The sequence below is a fragment of the Benincasa hispida genome, chromosome 1 (genome assembly GCF_027475165.1).
Source record: "Benincasa hispida cultivar pf3 chromosome 1, pf3_genome.v1.1, whole genome shotgun sequence".
NCBI lineage: Eukaryota > Viridiplantae > Streptophyta > Magnoliopsida > Cucurbitales > Cucurbitaceae > Benincasa > Benincasa hispida.
Window position 1 is genome coordinate 72,207,102 of NC_143478.1, and position 19,429 is coordinate 72,226,530.

General features: G+C 31.2%; 1 protein-coding gene across 1 annotated transcript; it reads left to right on the plus strand.

Annotated features, from left to right (window-relative positions):
- Positions 1-9,995: 9,995 nt before the first annotated feature.
- Positions 9,996-16,565, plus strand: BGAL1 (beta galactosidase 1). Its single transcript, XM_039039217.2, has 19 exons — positions 9,996-10,697; positions 10,918-11,013; positions 11,109-11,221; positions 11,345-11,411; positions 11,527-11,619; positions 11,761-11,904; positions 12,357-12,445; positions 12,588-12,693; positions 12,784-12,871; positions 13,309-13,427; positions 13,506-13,670; positions 13,835-14,013; positions 14,126-14,235; positions 14,557-14,666; positions 14,802-14,912; positions 15,006-15,116; positions 15,266-15,471; positions 15,578-15,914; positions 15,995-16,565. Exons 1-19 carry the CDS (start codon positions 10,518-10,520, stop codon positions 16,103-16,105), a joined length of 2,535 nt encoding a protein of 844 aa, XP_038895145.1. The 5' UTR covers positions 9,996-10,517; the 3' UTR covers positions 16,106-16,565.
- Positions 16,566-19,429: the final 2,864 nt, after the last annotated feature.

The following is a 19,429-nucleotide window of genomic DNA, read 5'->3' on the forward strand; positions in this document are numbered from 1 at the left end:
TTTAAAAGTATGACAGTAGTTGCAATTATACATTCAAATTCTTAATTGTAGAAATTAAGTATTAAAATCGGACTCCCAAATTTAAAATAGTTATAGAAACTAGACCTTCAATTGATAAAAGTTGAACACCCTCGTATTTATATAATTATTATAATTTCTATTATTACGTAAGTTTTAAGGTTTTTGGAATTTGTCCATCAACTTATTAAATTTTATGTCATAAAAGTTTATTGTTACAAAATTATGATAGTTCTCAAACTATAGAAGTTAAATAAAATAATAATAATAATAATAAATTAATAAATAAGAAAAAAGAGGGGGAAAAAAGTTGGAACATGATTCGCACGGCCCGGGGAGGAAAATCCGTATGGGTAAGGAATGTTGAGATGGCGGGAAAGGAAAAGGTTATTTTTTGTGACCGCCAAAACCCTATTTATAAGGGTCTCTTTGGAAAATGTGGAAAGAAGAAAAAAAAAACATAACAATTCTGGTAATTTGAATTGGGACCCACTCCTGGTCCCACCTGGACCACAATTTTTATGCTCCCAATCCACTTTCTTCCTTCAAAGGATAATATTCCACTTTGCAGAAATATAGTCTGTTTGAGATTTGTTTAATTTTCATTTTTGTATTTTTTTTAATTTCTTATTATAGTGTTTACTTTTAATAAATCTCAAATTTTACCCTCTAAAATCATTTTTATAATATTTTTTTTTAAACAAATTAAAGTACAATATAGTGAAAGAGCTCATAAATGAGAATTTTTTTTATTTGTTGAAATTGAAATTTGATACCAACTAAAAATTTGTAAATTTTCGAAGGAATGAATGTCTTGCCAATATAGATAAAACTTGCACCAATTTAAATACTTTGACGTCAAGTTTGTAACCGTTTAGAGATTAGAGAATTCAAGATGTATTTTGGTGTACTTCAAATATCACAAGTCCTCTCGATTATATAGAAATGAGTTTCGTAACGATTATTCGCTAATTAATTTATCATGTCATTAATCAAATCGTTACTAATTGTTGTAAATTGTTGGATTTTTTTTATTAGTGACTCAAACATGTGTAAAAGAACAACACTTAGGCATAACCTGACTTTGATAGAGCTGTCCTCCTTGAGCTTTATGACCGTCTCCATGGATTGACCTTTATACTTAGGCATTATGATTTTATGGATGACCTTTGGATCGATCTCCATATTGGGTAATATTTTCAAATTTTTGTAAGTTTAATTTCTGTATTTTAAAAATTCTCATGTTAGTTTTGGTATTTTTAATAAATTTCAAAATTATGTTTTCAAAGTTATTTTTATTAAACTTGCTGAAATAATAATAATAAATTCTAAAAAAATAAAGTATAGTAGAGAGAAAGAGATCATAAATAATAAAAAGTTTTTTATATATATAAAAAATCAACTTTAGTGGTATGAGTAAATTAGACATTTAATAGCATATGGAGTATTTTAAATCATTTTTAATTGTATTCATTTAAATTTTGAATTCGATTAAATATTGTAATAATAACCTCTTAAGAAAAAAAAAAGGCATTTGAAGTTACCAATTATTTAAGTATATTATGTTTTTTTTTAAAAAAATATTTAAGTATATGGATCAAATTGCAACATTTATTTGAAAGCTAAGTTGATCATCCTTTTAACTTCGATGGTATAAAATGAAATTTTCCTTTTAGTAGAAAAGAGCAAAAATTCAAACTTCCATCGACCACCACTTAGTATTTATTCTTACACATTTAAGCATGAAAAAATAAAATGTTTGAGATTATTTTTCTCCCATGTAAATTTATTAAATCCGATTCTTTCTCTAAACTTTCCAAACTTTAGAACTAAAAGCAAACAAACAATTCAAATGCTCGAGAAAAATAAAATCATTACAAAAAAAAATAGTTACAACTAAAAATAAGAAGCTTGTAGGGATAATTGAAGTAATAATGTTTAATTAGTTGGTTTATGTTGCTTTCCTATAGTACTTTGGAAGTGAAAGAAAAGTGGTTAAAATAGGAAGCTATGGAGAAGATTAGGCAAAATAGCTGGATTGATCATTAGGAATGGTTGAAAAATTAGGGTTCACCAAATGGGAAAGACAATAATGCTAAGTTTATTTGAAGAGTTGTCCAAAATGATTGGGGCAAAGAAAATGAACTAAAGACCACCAAATATCTTCCTTCAAAGATATGCCATTTTTTTCCTCCCTTTGTGTATTCATGTTCATACCAACTAAAACTTTATATTATATAATCTCACTCCTCCCTCTTTTTTTTTCTTCTTATTATTCTTTTTAAATGTTGATTCTTGTCTATCATTTCTCAACACTTGTATATGACACAAAAAGAATAAAGAAAAAGAAAGATCTTTGAATTGTTTTTGTTTATGTAGATGCTTTTGGGATGATTTTTTGAATGCAATATTAAACTATTGCTTTAGCGAGTTTATCTCTAATTTCTAACCTAGTCCATAAAGTTAATAAGGAGATTTTAATTCCATCCAGTCAAATTTTATGACAATATTTTATCGATAGAATGGGTGCGACTTACTAAGATGAGCATAGTCCAATTGACATAATGCATCATCAATCTCAAAGTTATAAGTTCGATTCTCTCTTCCAAAAACAAAAAAAAAAAAGTGACTTGTTTTCTTTATAGTCTTGACACCTACAATTTTAAATGTTTTAAAATATTATAATTAATCAACTTACTTCTATATCATTGGGCATGGTTTGGTTTTTTTAATCTTTTTTCTTTTTTTGTGGGTGACGTGTAATAATTTCATATTGATCTCAACTTTTTTTTTTTTCTTTTAACAATATGTAGAGTGAGAAATCAAATATAATTTTGAAGTTGTTGAAATGCCTTAAATTTGTTTGTTGGCATTTCAAACAACCCAAGTACAAAGCTCTCCTGATAGGGATTTCGGGGTAACGCCTCCGAAATTTAACATGTTTATTTATTTATAGTTATTTATAATTATGACCCTATAGTTTAGAATATTGTGCTATATAAACTCTCTAGCTCCAGATTAGAGACGTTGTTAGTGTATTCAAAAAATATTCTCTCTGATGATAGTATTCCCTCTCTGTTTTGTAGACATAGATAATACACTGTTAATAAATCACGTATATTTGTGTATTGATTATTTTTATTTTTTCTATATTTCTTAATTCCCGATTTGGTAACCGAAGTTGATAAAAAAATAAAATTTTAAATTGCGGAATCAAATAAGATATGAATGTAAATTTAAAGGATAAATGTTTCCTTGTTTTTGTTTTTGTTTTTTGTTTTTTGTTTTTTTCTTTTTGTTAAATTTAAAGGATAAATGTTTCCTTTTTGTTTTGTTTTTTTTTTTTTTTGTTTTTTGTTTTTTTTAAATTATATTTATTGCAATGATTTGGTTTTTCTCGTAATTTATCATTGCAACAATTAGTTACATCAGAATTGATTTTTTTTCCCTTTAAATAATAAGTTTGGTCACCGGCTTCCTGAAAGGTAAAATATCTTACAGCGTCTAATACAAAATGTTCCTCTTTAAAACATAACAACAAACAGATCGAATATCACAAATTTTGCTAAAAATAAATCATATATTTTTTTCCTCATAAGAATAAATAATAATGAAACTGCTCAAATCGAGTACAGATTTCTGATACTTTATGTAACCAACCAAATAAATCTTACATATAAAATTAAACTAAAAAAAATCAATTAGTCCACTATTATTTTATTTTGGAAGATTTCTATATATTAAGTAGCTCTCACGACTTCTTATAGATTTATTACTAAAGTTAAATTCTTTGATCAAAATCGGTTCAATAATAATAGTCAATTTAATGTAATAAATGAATTATGTAAATATATTTCCGCAATTGACAAAAGGGAATGTTCAGAGTTTTTTTTTTCTTTTTGAGAAAACTTGATAAAAAATAATTGTATGGACTACTTTTAAGATTTATTAAAAATATCGAACTTAAAATTACACAGATGAAAGTACGAGAAATAAAATTGAATAAAATTTAAAATATAAAGACTAAAATGATATTTTAACCTAATTCATTATACAAATGTTGTGTATGAATATAATATATGGTTTAAATATAAGAAAAAATAATAATGTGACATCACTAATTTACATTTTATAATATCCAAAGAGAGAGAAGCTAAGTTAAAAGATATTCAAATTATTACCTTTTTTTAGGAAGATATTCAAAACATTACTTATAAGATAAGAGATGTGACAAAGGTAGTTATAAACCAGTGTTTGCCAATCATGCAGGCTTTTTTAAAAAATGGATGAAAAAAAAAAAAAAGAAAAATCATGCAAATTTATTTATTGTGTTAAATTACCAATTTGATGTTGATGGTTTGGTTTTAATTTTCAGTTTTTATCCATGACTTTAAAAGCTTATTACAATTCTTTGCCTATTTAATTAACATATTATATGAATGAAATTGTTTTTTTTTTTTTTTTTTAACTTAAAAAAAGTGGAGGATAAGACTTTCAGATAGTACATGTCAATTACCCTCGATCAAAACTCATATTAACAATCAAATTGAAGTTGAGATTTTATTTAGTACAACATCTATGGAGACGGAGGATCAAGTCTTCATAATGAAGTTATGTCGATTACCATAGAGTTAAATTCGTTTTAACTTTCAACAAATAAAGTTAAAGGTTATGTTGTAATAGTAAATCGATAAATTAAGCATTTTATTAGTTATAAATAAATAAATAATTAAAATGAATAAAGTAATGGAAATTTAGTCCAACCCTTGTTCCTACCGGCAAGTCACCCCCTTCCTTTTTAAAAAGCTTTCCTTTGATTAAAAAGGGTTCCTTAATGGTTACGCACATAATGGAAATGTGCATCATTTATAACAAATAGTCCGATCACGTCTACAAAAAAAAAAAAAAAAAATTGGGATTTCAAATTTTAATTCAAAAATTTAAATTTCAAAGGTTTTATTTGCTTTTTTAAATTCAAATTATATTCTAAACTTTAAAATTATATTAATTAAAAGAGATTTTAAAAATAGAAAAAAAAGGAAAAATATTTACACAAACAACAACATTTAGTTATAATTGTGATAAACGTTTTGTCTATTATAAATAGATACGATAAAAGTCTATCGGTGTCTATTATTAATAGAAACTTATACAAGTCTGTTACTGATAGACATTTATAGAAATCTATTAATGTTTATACTGATAAAGGTTTATCATTGATAGAAACTGATAGAAATCTATCGGCATAGAAGTCTATCATTGATTATGTGGTGATAGAAACTAATACAATTATATCACTGATAGATGTTGATAGAAGTTTATCAATATTTTATTTTTACTATTTTTATAAATAATTTGATATATTTCTTATATGTGAAAATTTCTCTCCATTAAAACCAATTTTTGTAAGTATATTAATGTTTATCGTCAATTACATACTTACATTCTACGCATTAAGTGAGACTTTTTTTCCCTCACGATTTTTTGCTTGCATTCTATGTAATGTACATAAAAAAAAAAAAAAAAATACTCAAAGTAATTTATACTATTAGAAGTTTGATTTAAAAAAAATAAACAAGCCTCAACCATTTAAGATATATTTTTTTTTAGGTAAAAGATGGATTTTGTTTCTTTTGAATACACATTAAATTTAGAGTAAAAATTATCCTTTTATGACTTTTCAATAATCTAAGTTTTTTTAGGGCATATATATATATTGAAAGATATTATTGGTGTAGGTTGAAGAGGGGAAAAGGGAACATAATTGCAACACCAATTCGGTTGTTAGGAAATAGTCATTGCCAGCGAATTTATTAATGCAACTTGCAATTTGCAAAATACATCTCTCATTCTTATTACTATGGTTAAATTACATATATAGTTTCATATCATAATCTTATATTTATTTATATCTCTTTTAAAAATTATATTTGATTTAAAGAATAGGATTAGAAATTGATCAACCATGGATTCACGACTAAACAAACAATCAATTTTATTGTTTATTTTAAAAGTTTGAATTTTGTGTCTATAAGATCCAATTGAACATAAAATTTTGAAGTCGTATATAATAGATCGATTATTTTTTAAATTTATAAATAATCAAAGACCTATAATATTAAATTGATAGTTGAAAAATCAAGAGATTATTAATCACAAATTCTAATATTTATAGACTTAATTTGTAGTTCAAACTATTATTAAATACCTAACTCTCCTAATAATTTTAAATATACACCGTAAAATGAGTCATCTATTTTTATTTTTCTTCTTCATGGAGAATTATACAATCAAACGTCAAACTATGGAAAGAACATTTATTTGACAAAAAAATGGATTTATTGAAATACGTAATATTCAATGAATGAAGTCACTGGATAATTATTATTTATAAGAGTAGTTAGATAGTTATTGTAAAAATATATATGACGTGTGATATGAGAAATTTTTAATTAAATATAAATCATAAAATGGATAAATAGAGGATGGGAAAATTGAAGCGTGTAAATTTGAGAATCTAATGAATAAGAAGAATAAACCGTGACGACAACTGACATGCTTCAAAACGACAAACGTCAATAGAAGATTTTTCGGTAATTAAAAGCTTCCTTCAACTTTACTCTTATAATAATACGTTAAATTAATTGACGAGTGGCCTTCTTTGACTTGGTCTAATTAATAATACGTTAATTAAATTGTTGTTTATTTTTTTTAGTTCAACCGTTGCGAGGGTGAGAGATCTCGATATCAACTTTAAGAGTAACGGTAAGTGGAGCTTATACTTAACTATAATCGGGTTGACAAATTGTTGTTCATTTTAGTTGATTGACATCAATGTTTGAAATTTACTATTTTAGTTATGCTTTTATTAAGTCGATATCTCATTCAAGGAGAAAATAAGAATCCATTAGTAAAGATTCATGTTAACTTTTCCCCCTCTTATACTAAAACATAGATGTAAATTACGACTAGCAAGCACCTTCAATCCAATGATATTTCGTAATAACAATGATGACCATTTTGAATCTAGTTTAATTGTCAAGATACTATCAACATTTTTTTAGGTTAAAAATATTGATCTTTATAGTTCAGTGATTTGAAGCTTTACCTCTCTTATTAGAATGAAAATATATGTCTAGAACAATTGAACTATGTTTAAGTTGACGTTGATTTATATATAAATAACTATCAAATCGTAACAGACAAAATATGATACTAGACAACATTTTATTTAAACCTACAAATGATTAGATGAATCATAGTTTCCTTGTTATAAATTTATAACACCATGCAAACGTCAAGATTAACATGTGACATTAATGTTTTATAGATATTTACTAAAGGTATCTATTAATTTTTAATTACGAGATTGAACGCTTCGATTTACAAATATAACAAATATATCCCCGATTATAACTATGTTTTATTATTATTATACCTATAAAGACTATAAAGCTGCTAAATTCAAATTCATTATTAAAGATAGTCAAAGTTTGGGCTCGAAAAATGTAGAATCTTCCATGGTCGCTTTGCTTTTACCTTTTAAAAAGACTATTTAGGAAGTTTGTTACCAAAATAATTGTTTTAGGAAGAAAGAAGAAATGAATTTTATTGATTCACGAGTTGGATTTTGTTAATGGGTAAATTGAATTTTATATGTCGAGTAGCATATTAGTTGTGTTAGAATAAGTTAATATATCGATAATTTAAGTCTCTTTTGATAATCATTTTGTTTTTTAAAATTAAGCCTACAAACACTACGATTAAAAATGGTATCTTTCGAAAAACTATTTTTGTGTTTTTTTTTTTTTTTAATATGACTAAGAATTTAACCATTGTACTTAAAGAAATGTGCAAACAAAAAATGTGGACGATTAGGTTTATTTAAAAAAAAAAACAAAAAATAAAGACCTCGTTTGATAACCATTTTGGTTTTTTGTTTTTATTAATGGGTAAATTAGACCTTATATGTAGCATAGTAATAGTGTTAGAATGGGTTAATATATTAATAAATTAATAATGCATCATTTTTTAGTTAACAAAGTTTAGTAACTTTTTTTTTTTATTTAAATGATTCATATAATTTTTTAATATATTAAGAGAAAGATTAGATTATCAAAGACTAATGATGAAATTGAGAATTACCTAACCCACTCCCAATGTCTCACACATTCAAATTAATCCAAACTATTTTAAATAACTGACATATATTGAATTTACTACTCACAAATGCATGGTTAAAAGTTGTTGGGAAGAATTTCTTAAAAGAAAAAAAAAAAGTTGTTAGGAAGAATTTATGGAAAGAAATAAAAACAAAATAGTAACTTTGTGAAAAAAAATGTTCAGGCATTTATTAAATCAGTATAAGAAAACTTATTAAAATTTTGATTAAAATACTATTTGGTCCATCTACGTTATGTTTACTTTTATTTTAATGTATACGCCAATATTATAGAGATGGAAGATCTAAGGAAAATTGTCATACTATCAAGTTTTTACTTTTACTTGAGATATACCAAGATTCTTTATATCTTCTCGATCTTACTTTATTTTTTACAAAAAATGATCGATCAGGAAATCTGAAAAATTAGTTAAGATTTGTATAAAATTTAGAAAGATTACATAATATTGAGAAAAATCGATAGAATCTTGACGTTAATAGTTCGAGATTTTATGGAGAAGACCAAAACAAACAATAAGTCAGCTTTTCTAAATTAACAATTTTATTTTGATTCACTACTTTTAATAAACTTTAAAATTATTATCATATAATTTTAGTGTTAGAGTTTCTAGAAAAAAAGGTTTTTCCTATAAATTTAACCTAATCAATGATGTATTTTCCTGCATATAAATTATTACTATTATTTAACTAATTTAAATAAAAAATAACTTTAAAGAACTAATTTTAGGATTGATTAGAAATATATAAATTAAATTTAGACATTTAAAAGAAGATAAATTAAAATGATATTTTAATCCAACACTCTTTTTAAAGCAAAAAATATTAAATGAATATAATTTTTAATTGTTTAAACTTAAAAAGGCAAAAAACTAATCTTGGAGGCTTATGAAAAGAATTAATAATTTTCAAAACCTTTTTTTCATTTATTGAAATAATAATATTCAAAAAGTTAATATTCACTCGTAGAACCTCACGCGCCATAAACGAGCGTGGAATCACCCAAATTCAAAGGAGTAATGGGCCGGTAAAGTAGGAATGAAACTGGCTGCTTAGCATAGGGATTGAGTTAAAGAATCTTTGTAATGTTTCAAATTTTAAAATTCAATTTAAAAAAAAAACACAGAATAACTTTCCTTCACTCTCGGCCAAACACGTCCTTGTCATTTTTTAAATTAATTATTTACATATCCATAAATCAATTTATAAAATATATAATTTTTTTTAAACGGAAATTTAATTCCTAGACTTTGAAATTAATATCAAGCCACGTTTATCAATTTACAATAAAAATTAGTATTGGTGTAATCACAATGGAATTCCATTGAAAGATCAACGGTAACGAGCCGCAATTGCATGCGTAAATAGATGATTTTGATCACATTTACTAATATGTTACACGATAACAGTAATACTACCGACGGTAACGATAAAGATATAAAGATATCGGAATGATTTCCAAATGCAATAAAACTAAGCAATGAGCTCTAGATGTTAGTACGAGTATGAAAAGATAACACCACACAAATCAAATGGATACCATTTTTTATGTAGTTTGAAATGTGTTCTTTATAAAAAAAAATTTAATTAGATTTTTTTAACTAATTGTAGTTGAGAATATGTATTCAGTTGAGATAGGCTCATACTGACAAAATCATGTAAGTTCTTAACAACATAGAAACTAAAATGATGCCATTTGAAAATTTAGTGACAAAATCTTTAATTAATTAAGATTAAGGGGAGAAAGTGTTTTTTTTAAAGAATTTTAATTAAGGTTTGATTGGATGAAGCTCTCCGCGTGAGTGTTCAAGTATGGCCAAAGAAGAAGAGGGTCCCGCAGAGTTCCTTCCTCCATTGAGTTGTTTAAAAGCAGCTGAAGAGCATCTTCATTTTTTCACAAAAGACTCGATCTTTTTAATGCAAAAACCAACCCATTTCACAAAAAACACTCTTTAATCTTTATAATAAATTTTCCCACTTCCTCTTCAAAACCCCACATTTTTTTTTTTAATTTTCTCTTCAATGATTTGTATCTAAAGAAGACACATAGCAGTGGAGGAAAGCCCCCAAAAAAGTGAGGTGAGGAATAGAGAGTACTGTAACAAAAGGGCTCTTCACCCAACCCAAACCCAGCTGGGTTTCTTTTGTTTTTCCTACCATTTCTTTTCTTTTCCCCTTCCACAATCTCTAGTTATCAAGCATAGAATAAAGCGCCTACTAGGGGAAAGGAACAAGAATAACACAAAAAGACCCTTCTTCTATCTCCATTTCCTTTGGTTGGTTCAAGCTTTTGAGGGTTTGGGGTTGTTGTTCTGTTCTCATGGTGGAAATGGGGCTGGAGAAGCTCAAAATGTGGAATGTGATAGTGGGGCTTTTGTGTTTGTTTGGTGTTTTTTCTGTTCAAGCATCTGTTTCTTATGATTCCAAGGCTATTATCATTAATGGGCAGAGGAGGATTCTCATTTCAGGATCCATTCACTATCCAAGAAGCACTTCTGAGGTAATGTTTTAAATGTGCTTCATTGTATGTGTGTGTGTGTGTGTTTGTTTGTTTTCTCTTTTCTGTTCTTCTTTTCTGGTTTGATGATTATTCAGATGGGCATTCATAGATTTCCATCAAAATAATGAATACGTATTCTTTTCCCCCTTTGCATGTATTGTTTTTTTCCCCTGGGGTTTCTTACTTATTTTGGAATTTTGTTCTTTCTGGGCTCCTACAGATGTGGCCAGATCTTATTCAGAAGGCTAAGGAAGGAGGGCTAGATGTGATTGAGACTTATGTCTTCTGGAATGGGCATGAGCCTGAACCTGACAAAGTAATGGAGGACTCTATTTTTCACTCAAATTTCTTTATGCTCTTCCCCTTCTAGTGTATTAAACTTGAACAAAAATTTGAATCATCATCTTGCAGTACTACTTTGAAGGGAACTATGATCTGGTTAGGTTTGTCAAGCTGGTGCAGCAAGCTGGCCTTTATGTTCATCTCAGGATTGGTCCTTATGTTTGTGCTGAATGGAACTTTGGGTAATGCATCATTGGTAACTCTTCTTGTTTACTTATTACTAGAAATTGGGAAGAAGAAAGAAGATAATTAAACACCATAAAGTTTTAGAAATTGATTAAATGTTCTTTCATTTATTATCTCAGTGGGTTCCCTGTTTGGCTGAAGTACATTCCTGGTATCAGCTTCAGGACGGATAATGCCCCTTTCAAGGTAGGCGTTTTGCTGTCATGAATATGAGATATCGATTTTATATACCCCTGTTACATGATTCTGATTTGATTTTCTTTTCTAAATCAATTTTCTCCTCCAATTTTGGACAATCAAGTTTCATATGGAAAAATTTACCAAGAAAATCGTGAATATGATGAAAGCAGAGAGGTTATATGAATCTCAAGGTGGTCCAATAATTTTATCTCAGGTAAGCAAAATTTTTTTTTGCACTAATAAGATAGATTCTCTTTTCTTTCTGAATGCACTTGATTTTTCTTAAAGTTGTCCTTGACATGAAATGACTCGGTAAAGTAACGAAGCATCTTTCTTTTTTCATCATTTTGTATAGATTGAGAATGAATATGGACCTATGGAATATGAACTTGGTGCACCAGGAAAAGCATACTCAACATGGGCCGCACAAATGGCTTTGGGACTTGGTACTGGTGTCCCATGGGTCATGTGCAAGCAAGATGATGCCCCAGATCCTATTGTAAGCATTACCATACCTTCTTCTTATTCCCAATGTTTACTTTAAATATTTCACGTGTCATGTTTGGTAGTGCACTCTTCTAAATGTTGATTGGAAATGGATTTAATAATCATTTGCTTTGCACATGGATCATGTTTGCTGTTCTTCTGTCCGTTTGTTTGATTGTTGCATTACTATATTTCTTTTGACATCTGTGAATTCTTTAAAGCTGATTGATATATGTAACTTCTAGTTATATTCTTCGCATTCTATTAATCTTGGAAACAAATATATGCTTCCATTGCCTCCATCTATTAAAGATTCTGATGTCACTTAACTAAAAGTTAATTGGTAAATTCTGCATGGAATTCATTTTCAACAAGTTTTGGTGAATTCATTACTCTCTCTGCTGCTAGTTAATCATACTGTAAGGAATAACTACTAAGCTAAGTATATTATTTTGTTTCTAACAGATTAACACCTGCAATGGTTTCTATTGCGATTATTTCTCTCCAAACAAAGCTTACAAACCCAAGATATGGACGGAAGCCTGGACTGGGTGGTAAGTTGTCATTCTTTTATATCATCTGAAGTTCCCTCAATATTTTCATCTATGGCAAGTACTTGCAGACACGTGGATGTAGTAAAAGAATCTATTATTTTTGAGCTAATTGTAATTGTCTTCTCTCTCTTTTCTATTACAGGTTTACTCAGTTTGGAGGTGCGGTTCCTCATAGACCAGCTGAAGACATGGTGTTTGCCGTTGCAAGGTTCATTCAGAAGGGAGGATCACTCATTAACTACTATATGGTAAGAGTACATTGTTTGCTGCATCTGCTAATTGAAAAGAACATATTTAATCAGTCAACTGATCTTGAGTCATTTTTGTTACTTTTCAAGTATCACGGTGGAACAAATTTTGGACGAACGGCTGGTGGTCCCTTCATTGCTACTAGTTATGATTATGATGCCCCTATTGATGAATATGGTAAGATCAAAATATTTGTACTCCTGTCTTTGATGTTACATCTTTATGAAACTATTAGTTTTCATATATTCTATCATATGCTATGTTTGGAGAGTTGGTGCTTCAATTATTTCACCATTGCAATGGGACAACTAAGGTTTTTAAAATAAAAAATGAAAAGTATTTTTTGTCCCCCATGCTTTACTTTTTGATGACATCGTTTGCAAGTTCTGTTTTGGTTGTGACTGGGAAACGACTCTGTTCTGAACAGCCAGTATGGATGAACAAGGATTTGGTCAAATAATGTTCATGACTAGTCTACTTAGATGTCTTCTACCTCCAACCTCAGTGGTATATTCATTTTTCTCCAAAGAGGAATTTGATGTATGACTTGAGACTGAAAGTATGTTGGTCTGGAACCATCCATCTGAGAGCTATATATTTGACTCTGGATGCAGGCTTATTGAGGCAACCTAAATGGGGTCATCTAAAAGATCTGCATCGAGCAATTAAACTTTGTGAGCCAGCTCTTGTGTCTGGAGATCCGGTTGTGACGCGACTCGGGAATTATCAAGAGGTGAGCATTTTCTTTTATCTGCAAATTCTAGTTGATGAACCTACAAAACTAAACCTCTTAAATTCAACATTCTTATAGGCTCATGTATTCAAATCAAAATCTGGTGCTTGTGCTGCGTTCCTTTCGAATTACAACCCAAGATCGTACGCCACGGTGTCTTTTGGTAACATGCACTACAATATTCCGCCTTGGTCTATTAGCATTCTTCCGGACTGTAAAAATACAGTTTACAATACTGCAAGGGTAAGGGAAAAACTCTGCTAACAAATTATCGAACATAAACATTCTGAATGGTCTCTGCATTTGTTTTGGAAATTTATTTGAAATAACAAAAGACTAAACATTGCACTTCTATTAGTTCAGCATAAAAGATTTTGACTATATATGTTCAAAATTCTAATGTGCAGGTCGGTGCCCAAACTGCGAGAATGAAGATGGCTCCTGTTCCAATGCATGGAAGTTTCTCATGGCAGGCATACAATGAAGAGCCAGCCTCTTATAATGATAAAGCATTTACCACTGTGGGGTTGTTAGAGCAGATAAATACTACAAGGGATGCCACTGATTACTTGTGGTACACAACAGAGTAAGTGATGAATATTTGCACAGTTCTCTTCTTTTTAGCCTTTTCTTCTTGTTCTTTTTCAGTAATCATTTTAGGTTTCTAGATTTAAACATTTGTGATTCTCCCTTTGCAGTGTACATATTGATGATAATGAAGGATTTTTGAGAAGTGGAAAGTATCCTGTTCTTACAGTTTTGTCAGCGGGCCATGCTATGCATGTTTTCGTTAACGGTCAACTCACAGGTGTGTAAAATATTGTCGATTGAAGGTTATCTTTCTCATTGTACATATAAGTGGGAGAATTCGGAATGACCATAAATTTATCTTCTATAACAAATGACACTACTTAACTGTGCTGTTTCTGAAAATGGCTTACTCCAAAACATTGGAATTTGGAGACTGTCCTCCTTTTGGAACCTCTAAAAACATTTTCAGAATCTTAATAGATGTTAGAACCTGCAAAGTCAATATATTCCCTTGATATTTCTTAACAACATATCTTAAAGAATGAAAAGTTAATGATCGAGATTTATCTCCAACTCAAACATATTTTTCCTTTTACAGGAACTGCTTATGGAAGTTTAGACTTCCCAAAGCTAACATTTAGCAGGGCGGTGAACTTAAGGGCAGGGAGCAACAAAATTGCACTTCTAAGTATCGCCGTCGGTCTCCCAGTGAGTTTTCTTCCTTTGAAAGAGGCTTAGAGTGGAAATCAATTATTTTTTTGGTTCTCACTTGGTCTTTTAAATGATGAATTAATATGATTGTAAATTGATTCTTGTCTCTATGATCTCTTGTATACAATTCAGAATGTGGGTCCACATTTTGAGATGTGGAACGCTGGCATCCTTGGCCCGGTTAATCTGAATGGTCTCAACGAGGGCAGAAGAGACTTGACCTGGCAGAAATGGACTTACAAGGTTTGTACCAAATTTTTGGGTACTGTACTAGAACTGTCTGATGTCCCAGCATCACCATGTCTAACACTAACATTTTTGCACATTGTCAATCAGATTGGTTTGGATGGAGAAGCAATGAGTCTTCATTCCCTCAGTGGAAGTTCCTCTGTTGAATGGATTCAGGGATCTCTTGTCACTCAGAGGCAACCACTGACATGGTTTAAGGTATCTTATGTTTCAATTTCATCTCGTGATCCTCTAAGGTTGTTGGGGGAACGTTTGCCTTTGTTGCTTCCTCAAACCGAAAGAGCTGAGATTTCTCGTCTTAGGCTTTTAATTCAGCCACTTACATATCTTGATGTGTTTTTATTCAGACTACTTTCAATGCCCCTGCTGGAAATTCACCCTTAGCGTTAGATATGGGTAGTATGGGGAAAGGACAGATATGGTTAAATGGTCAGAGTCTCGGACGCTACTGGCCTGCTTACAAGTCATCTGGTTCTTGTGGTTCCTGTGATTATACCGGTACATATAATGAGAAGAAATGCTCGAGTAACTGTGGTGAGGCGTCTCAGAGATGGTAGGCAACAAAATTTCAAAATGAACTCTAAACTCTACTTTTGCAGTTCTTCAGTTCAAACATTGGTAAACTAACTGGCTCTGCTCTTTGATAATTGTTTTATTAGGTATCACGTTCCCCGTTCTTGGTTAAACCCGACAGGAAATCTGTTGGTCGTGTTTGAAGAATGGGGCGGAGACCCGAATGGAATTCATCTGGTCAGAAGAGATGTAGATAGTGTATGCATCAATATCAACGAGTGGCAGCCAACCCTTATGAACTGGCAAATGCAAGCCTCAGGAAAAGTCAACAAGCCCTTAAGGCCAAAAGCTCATCTGTCCTGTGGCCCTGGCCAAAAGATATCATCGGTCAAATTCGCTAGCTTCGGAACTCCGGAAGGTGAATGTGGAAGTTTCCGAGAGGGAAGCTGCCATGCCCATCATTCATATGATGCTTTCCAAAGGGTAAGTAACCTATAGTTTTTCTACAATCTATCCATGTCACTTCTCTTACAAGTCAAATCTAATTTCCCTCATTCTCGCAGACCTGTGTCGGACAGAACTTCTGCACAGTAACAGTAGCGCCAGAGATGTTCGGAGGCGACCCATGTCCGAACGTGATGAAGAAACTCTCGGTGGAAGTTGTCTGCAGCTGATGGATATATGATGGAAGTTAAGTAAGTGTTGGAAGTGTTTGATAGTTTTTTTATTTTTGGTAAAAGTTGAAAGTGAAGAATCCAGGAAAACAGAAACTCATTCATTTTGGCCGTTCTCCATTGGTGAAGTTGTACAAAATATACGACAGACTGATGGAAGAGAGGGTCTTGAGATTGGGAAATATGATGAATTGTGGGGATTTATGTGTAAATAGTTAGCTGTTTTTTGATTGGCATTCTCACCAATCACACCATATTATTATAGAAAAGTTGGGAGAAATGAAATTATTGGAGGGTTTGTTTGGGTCACAGATGCACATTGAGGTTTTAATTATTGAATCCATGTGCTTCTGTTCTTTACTTTTCTTAAGTTGTTGAAAGAAATGGAAGCCTCTAGCTTCTGTTCAATTGAACTGTACTCTTATCATTTTTAACTTCATGGGAAGCAATTGTTTGCAAAGCTCTCTCTACTCTCTCTACTCTTTCACTTTTCACTTCACGGGAAGCACTTCTAGCTTTGTTTTCAAAGCATCTCTTATTCATTTAATTAAAAAAAGCTTCAAACAAAAATAGCCCAGTCCAATTCAAGCCTTGTCCACTTCTTGAATAGAAGGTAGGACAACAAAACAAACAAAAACAAATAGTTAACTAGTTTGGTATAGTTTTCGAAAATGTTGTGGTTGATGATTTTGTTTTATGTTTTTAAAAATTAGGCTGGTTTTCTCACCAACATTTATCGATAGCGTTTTTAGTCTGAGTTAGAAAAAAAAAAAAGTTTTTTAAGACTACAAATTTTGGTTTTAGATAAATTAGTCGAAACGATTAAAAGAAATAGTTATTTACTTCTGCTTCTTAACAATTATATAGTAATTGCAAAAATTTTGTATGTAGGAAATTTTTTTTTATAGGGATAACTTATAACGTATGATACCCCATCCCAACCATACAACCGATAATTGAATGTAGATGATGCACTCAAGTATTGATATGTTTTTTTTTCTTTAAGAAAAGAAAAGTAAAACCAAAACATATTTTACAATTTTTTTTTAAATTATGATAAATATTAATTTATATCTATAAATTTTGGACGTTATATCATTAAAAACTTCGGTTGAAATTAAGGTTTCTTTACTCTAAGGACATTTATGTCTTTATACTTGTACCCTAGAGTTTCCCTTTTTTCTATTTAAACTGGTTTCTCTACTATATATTTTTCATCATAGTATCATGGAGACGAAACTTTGGCTACCATTGAGGAAAACCCAATAGGCCCATCTTTAGCGTGATGATCACCCAACCCGCTCCGACCAGCCGATCCGAACAGGGGAGCCATGATCGAGGGAACTAGCTACCAGTCGAAAATAAATCATGTTAGTGGCTGTCAGGATTCTGTTTATCAGCCGAATGTGAGCAATAGGTTAGGGCAATCTTCACCGGTCATGGGTGAGTTTGGAGGGAGAGAATCTTCATCATACCATCAGGACCAAGGGAGTATAATCCAAGATCAGTTTACTCAGTTGCAGTTGCAGATTAAACAACAGAATGAGATGTTCCAGCAGCAGATAACTGCTATTGGGGAAGCCCTAGGATCGACATCCAATGTCCAACCAGATCTAAACCAAAATCAACCAATCTATCCTGGAAATTCGGTAACTTCGTTCCCCACTTACTTAAATTTATGTTCTGGAGCTATAGGCAACTCTTTTAGCTTTATTATAGGAGAAAAGTTGAATGGTGATAATTATTTTTCTTGGTCCCAATCCATTAAAATGGCCCTTGAGGGTCATCACAAATTTGGGTATTTGACAAGTGAAATACCAAAACCAAAGACAGGTGACCTCCAAGAGTGAATTTGGAAAGGAGAGGATTGTTTGTTGAGATCGATTCTGATTGGAAGTATGGAACTTCAGGTTGAAAAACCCTTATTATATGTAGCCACAACTCGTGATATTTGGGAGGCAACCCAAAAACTCAACTCCAGGAGACAGAATGCCTCTCGTTTATATACCTTACGTAAGCAGGTCCATGAGTGTAGACATGGAACAATGGATGTTACAGCTTACTTTAATAAACTGTCTCTCTTGTGGCAAGAGATGACAAGAGAGGGATTTGTGCTATGAAATGATTTGGAACTGTTCATGTGGAGGAGTTTTACATTATCAGTCTGAGGAAACTGACCGCGTGTATGACTTTCTTACCGGACAAACTCTAAATTTGTTACTGTGCGAAGTCGTATATTGGGGACCAGGCCTATACCATCCCTAATGGAAGTCTGTTCTGAAGTTCGTCTGGAGGAAGATAGGCCGAGGGCCATGAACAATACACTTGTGACACTAACAGATTTTGCTGCTTTCAAAACATCAGGCCTTGTCCATGATAAACAAAACAATAAGCCGGCCCCAGTGTGTGAACATTGCAAGAAACCCTGGCACATGAAAGACAATGCTGGAAGTTTCACGGCCGACCACCGAATGGTAAGAAATGACAGTCAAGTTGGGCACTAGTAGGTGAAGCAGTAATTGGAGATATACAGGAAACTACTCAGAGCATTTCTACTACAGTTGGAGTAAGTGCAATCACCCAATCAGGTACTTTTCACTCCTTTGGCCTTGTGAGTATAATTGGTAATAAACCATGGATATTAGATTCAGGAGCCACATACCACTTAACTGGTTCCTCCGATCAATTTCTATCTTATCAACCTGGTGCTGGAAATGAAAGGATTAGGATTGTCGATGGGTCCTTTGCCCCCGTTGCTGGAAAAGGATGGGTGTCGCCCTTTACGGGCTTAATCCTCCAAGATGTGTTGAATGTGCCAAAAATTTCTTACAACCTTTTATCTATTAGTAAAATTATGAGGGATTTGAAATATCATGTTATCTTCTCACCTCATGCTGTTGTTTTTCAGGATCTAAACTCGGGGATGACGATTGGCACTGCCTGGCATGACAGGGGCCTCTATTTCCTCACTGAAGAAGCCTCATTTAGGATATGTGATAGGGCTAGTTTGTTTTCATCTCATTTTTCTGTTTCTGAAACTGACTATATGTTATAGCACACTATCATCTGGGCCATCCTAATTTTCAGTATATGAATTATTTGTTTCCTCATCTTTTTCATAATATTAATATTTCTAAGTTAAAATGCGATGTGTGTCTCCAAGCCAAACAACCTCGTGTTTCTTTCAAGTCTCAGCCTTATAAGCCATCTAAACCTTTCACCCTGTTCCATAGCGATGTTTAAGGTCCGTCACCTGTTACTACCATAACTGGGAAGCGATGGTTCGTAACCTTCATTGACGATCATACTAGGCTAACCTGGGTT

Bases quoted from the DNA above. Each gene is read 5' to 3' on its own strand.
- BGAL1 (XM_039039217.2), top strand. From the start codon at position 10,518: ATGGTGGAAATGGGGCTGGAGAAGCTCAAAATGTGGAATGTGATAGTG. The intron at 11,014-11,108 runs GTAATGGAGGAC...ATCATCTTGCAG, and splicing joins ATGAGCCTGAACCTGACAAA to TACTACTTTGAAGGGAACTA. The intron at 11,412-11,526 runs GTAGGCGTTTTG...TGGACAATCAAG, and splicing joins CGGATAATGCCCCTTTCAAG to TTTCATATGGAAAAATTTAC.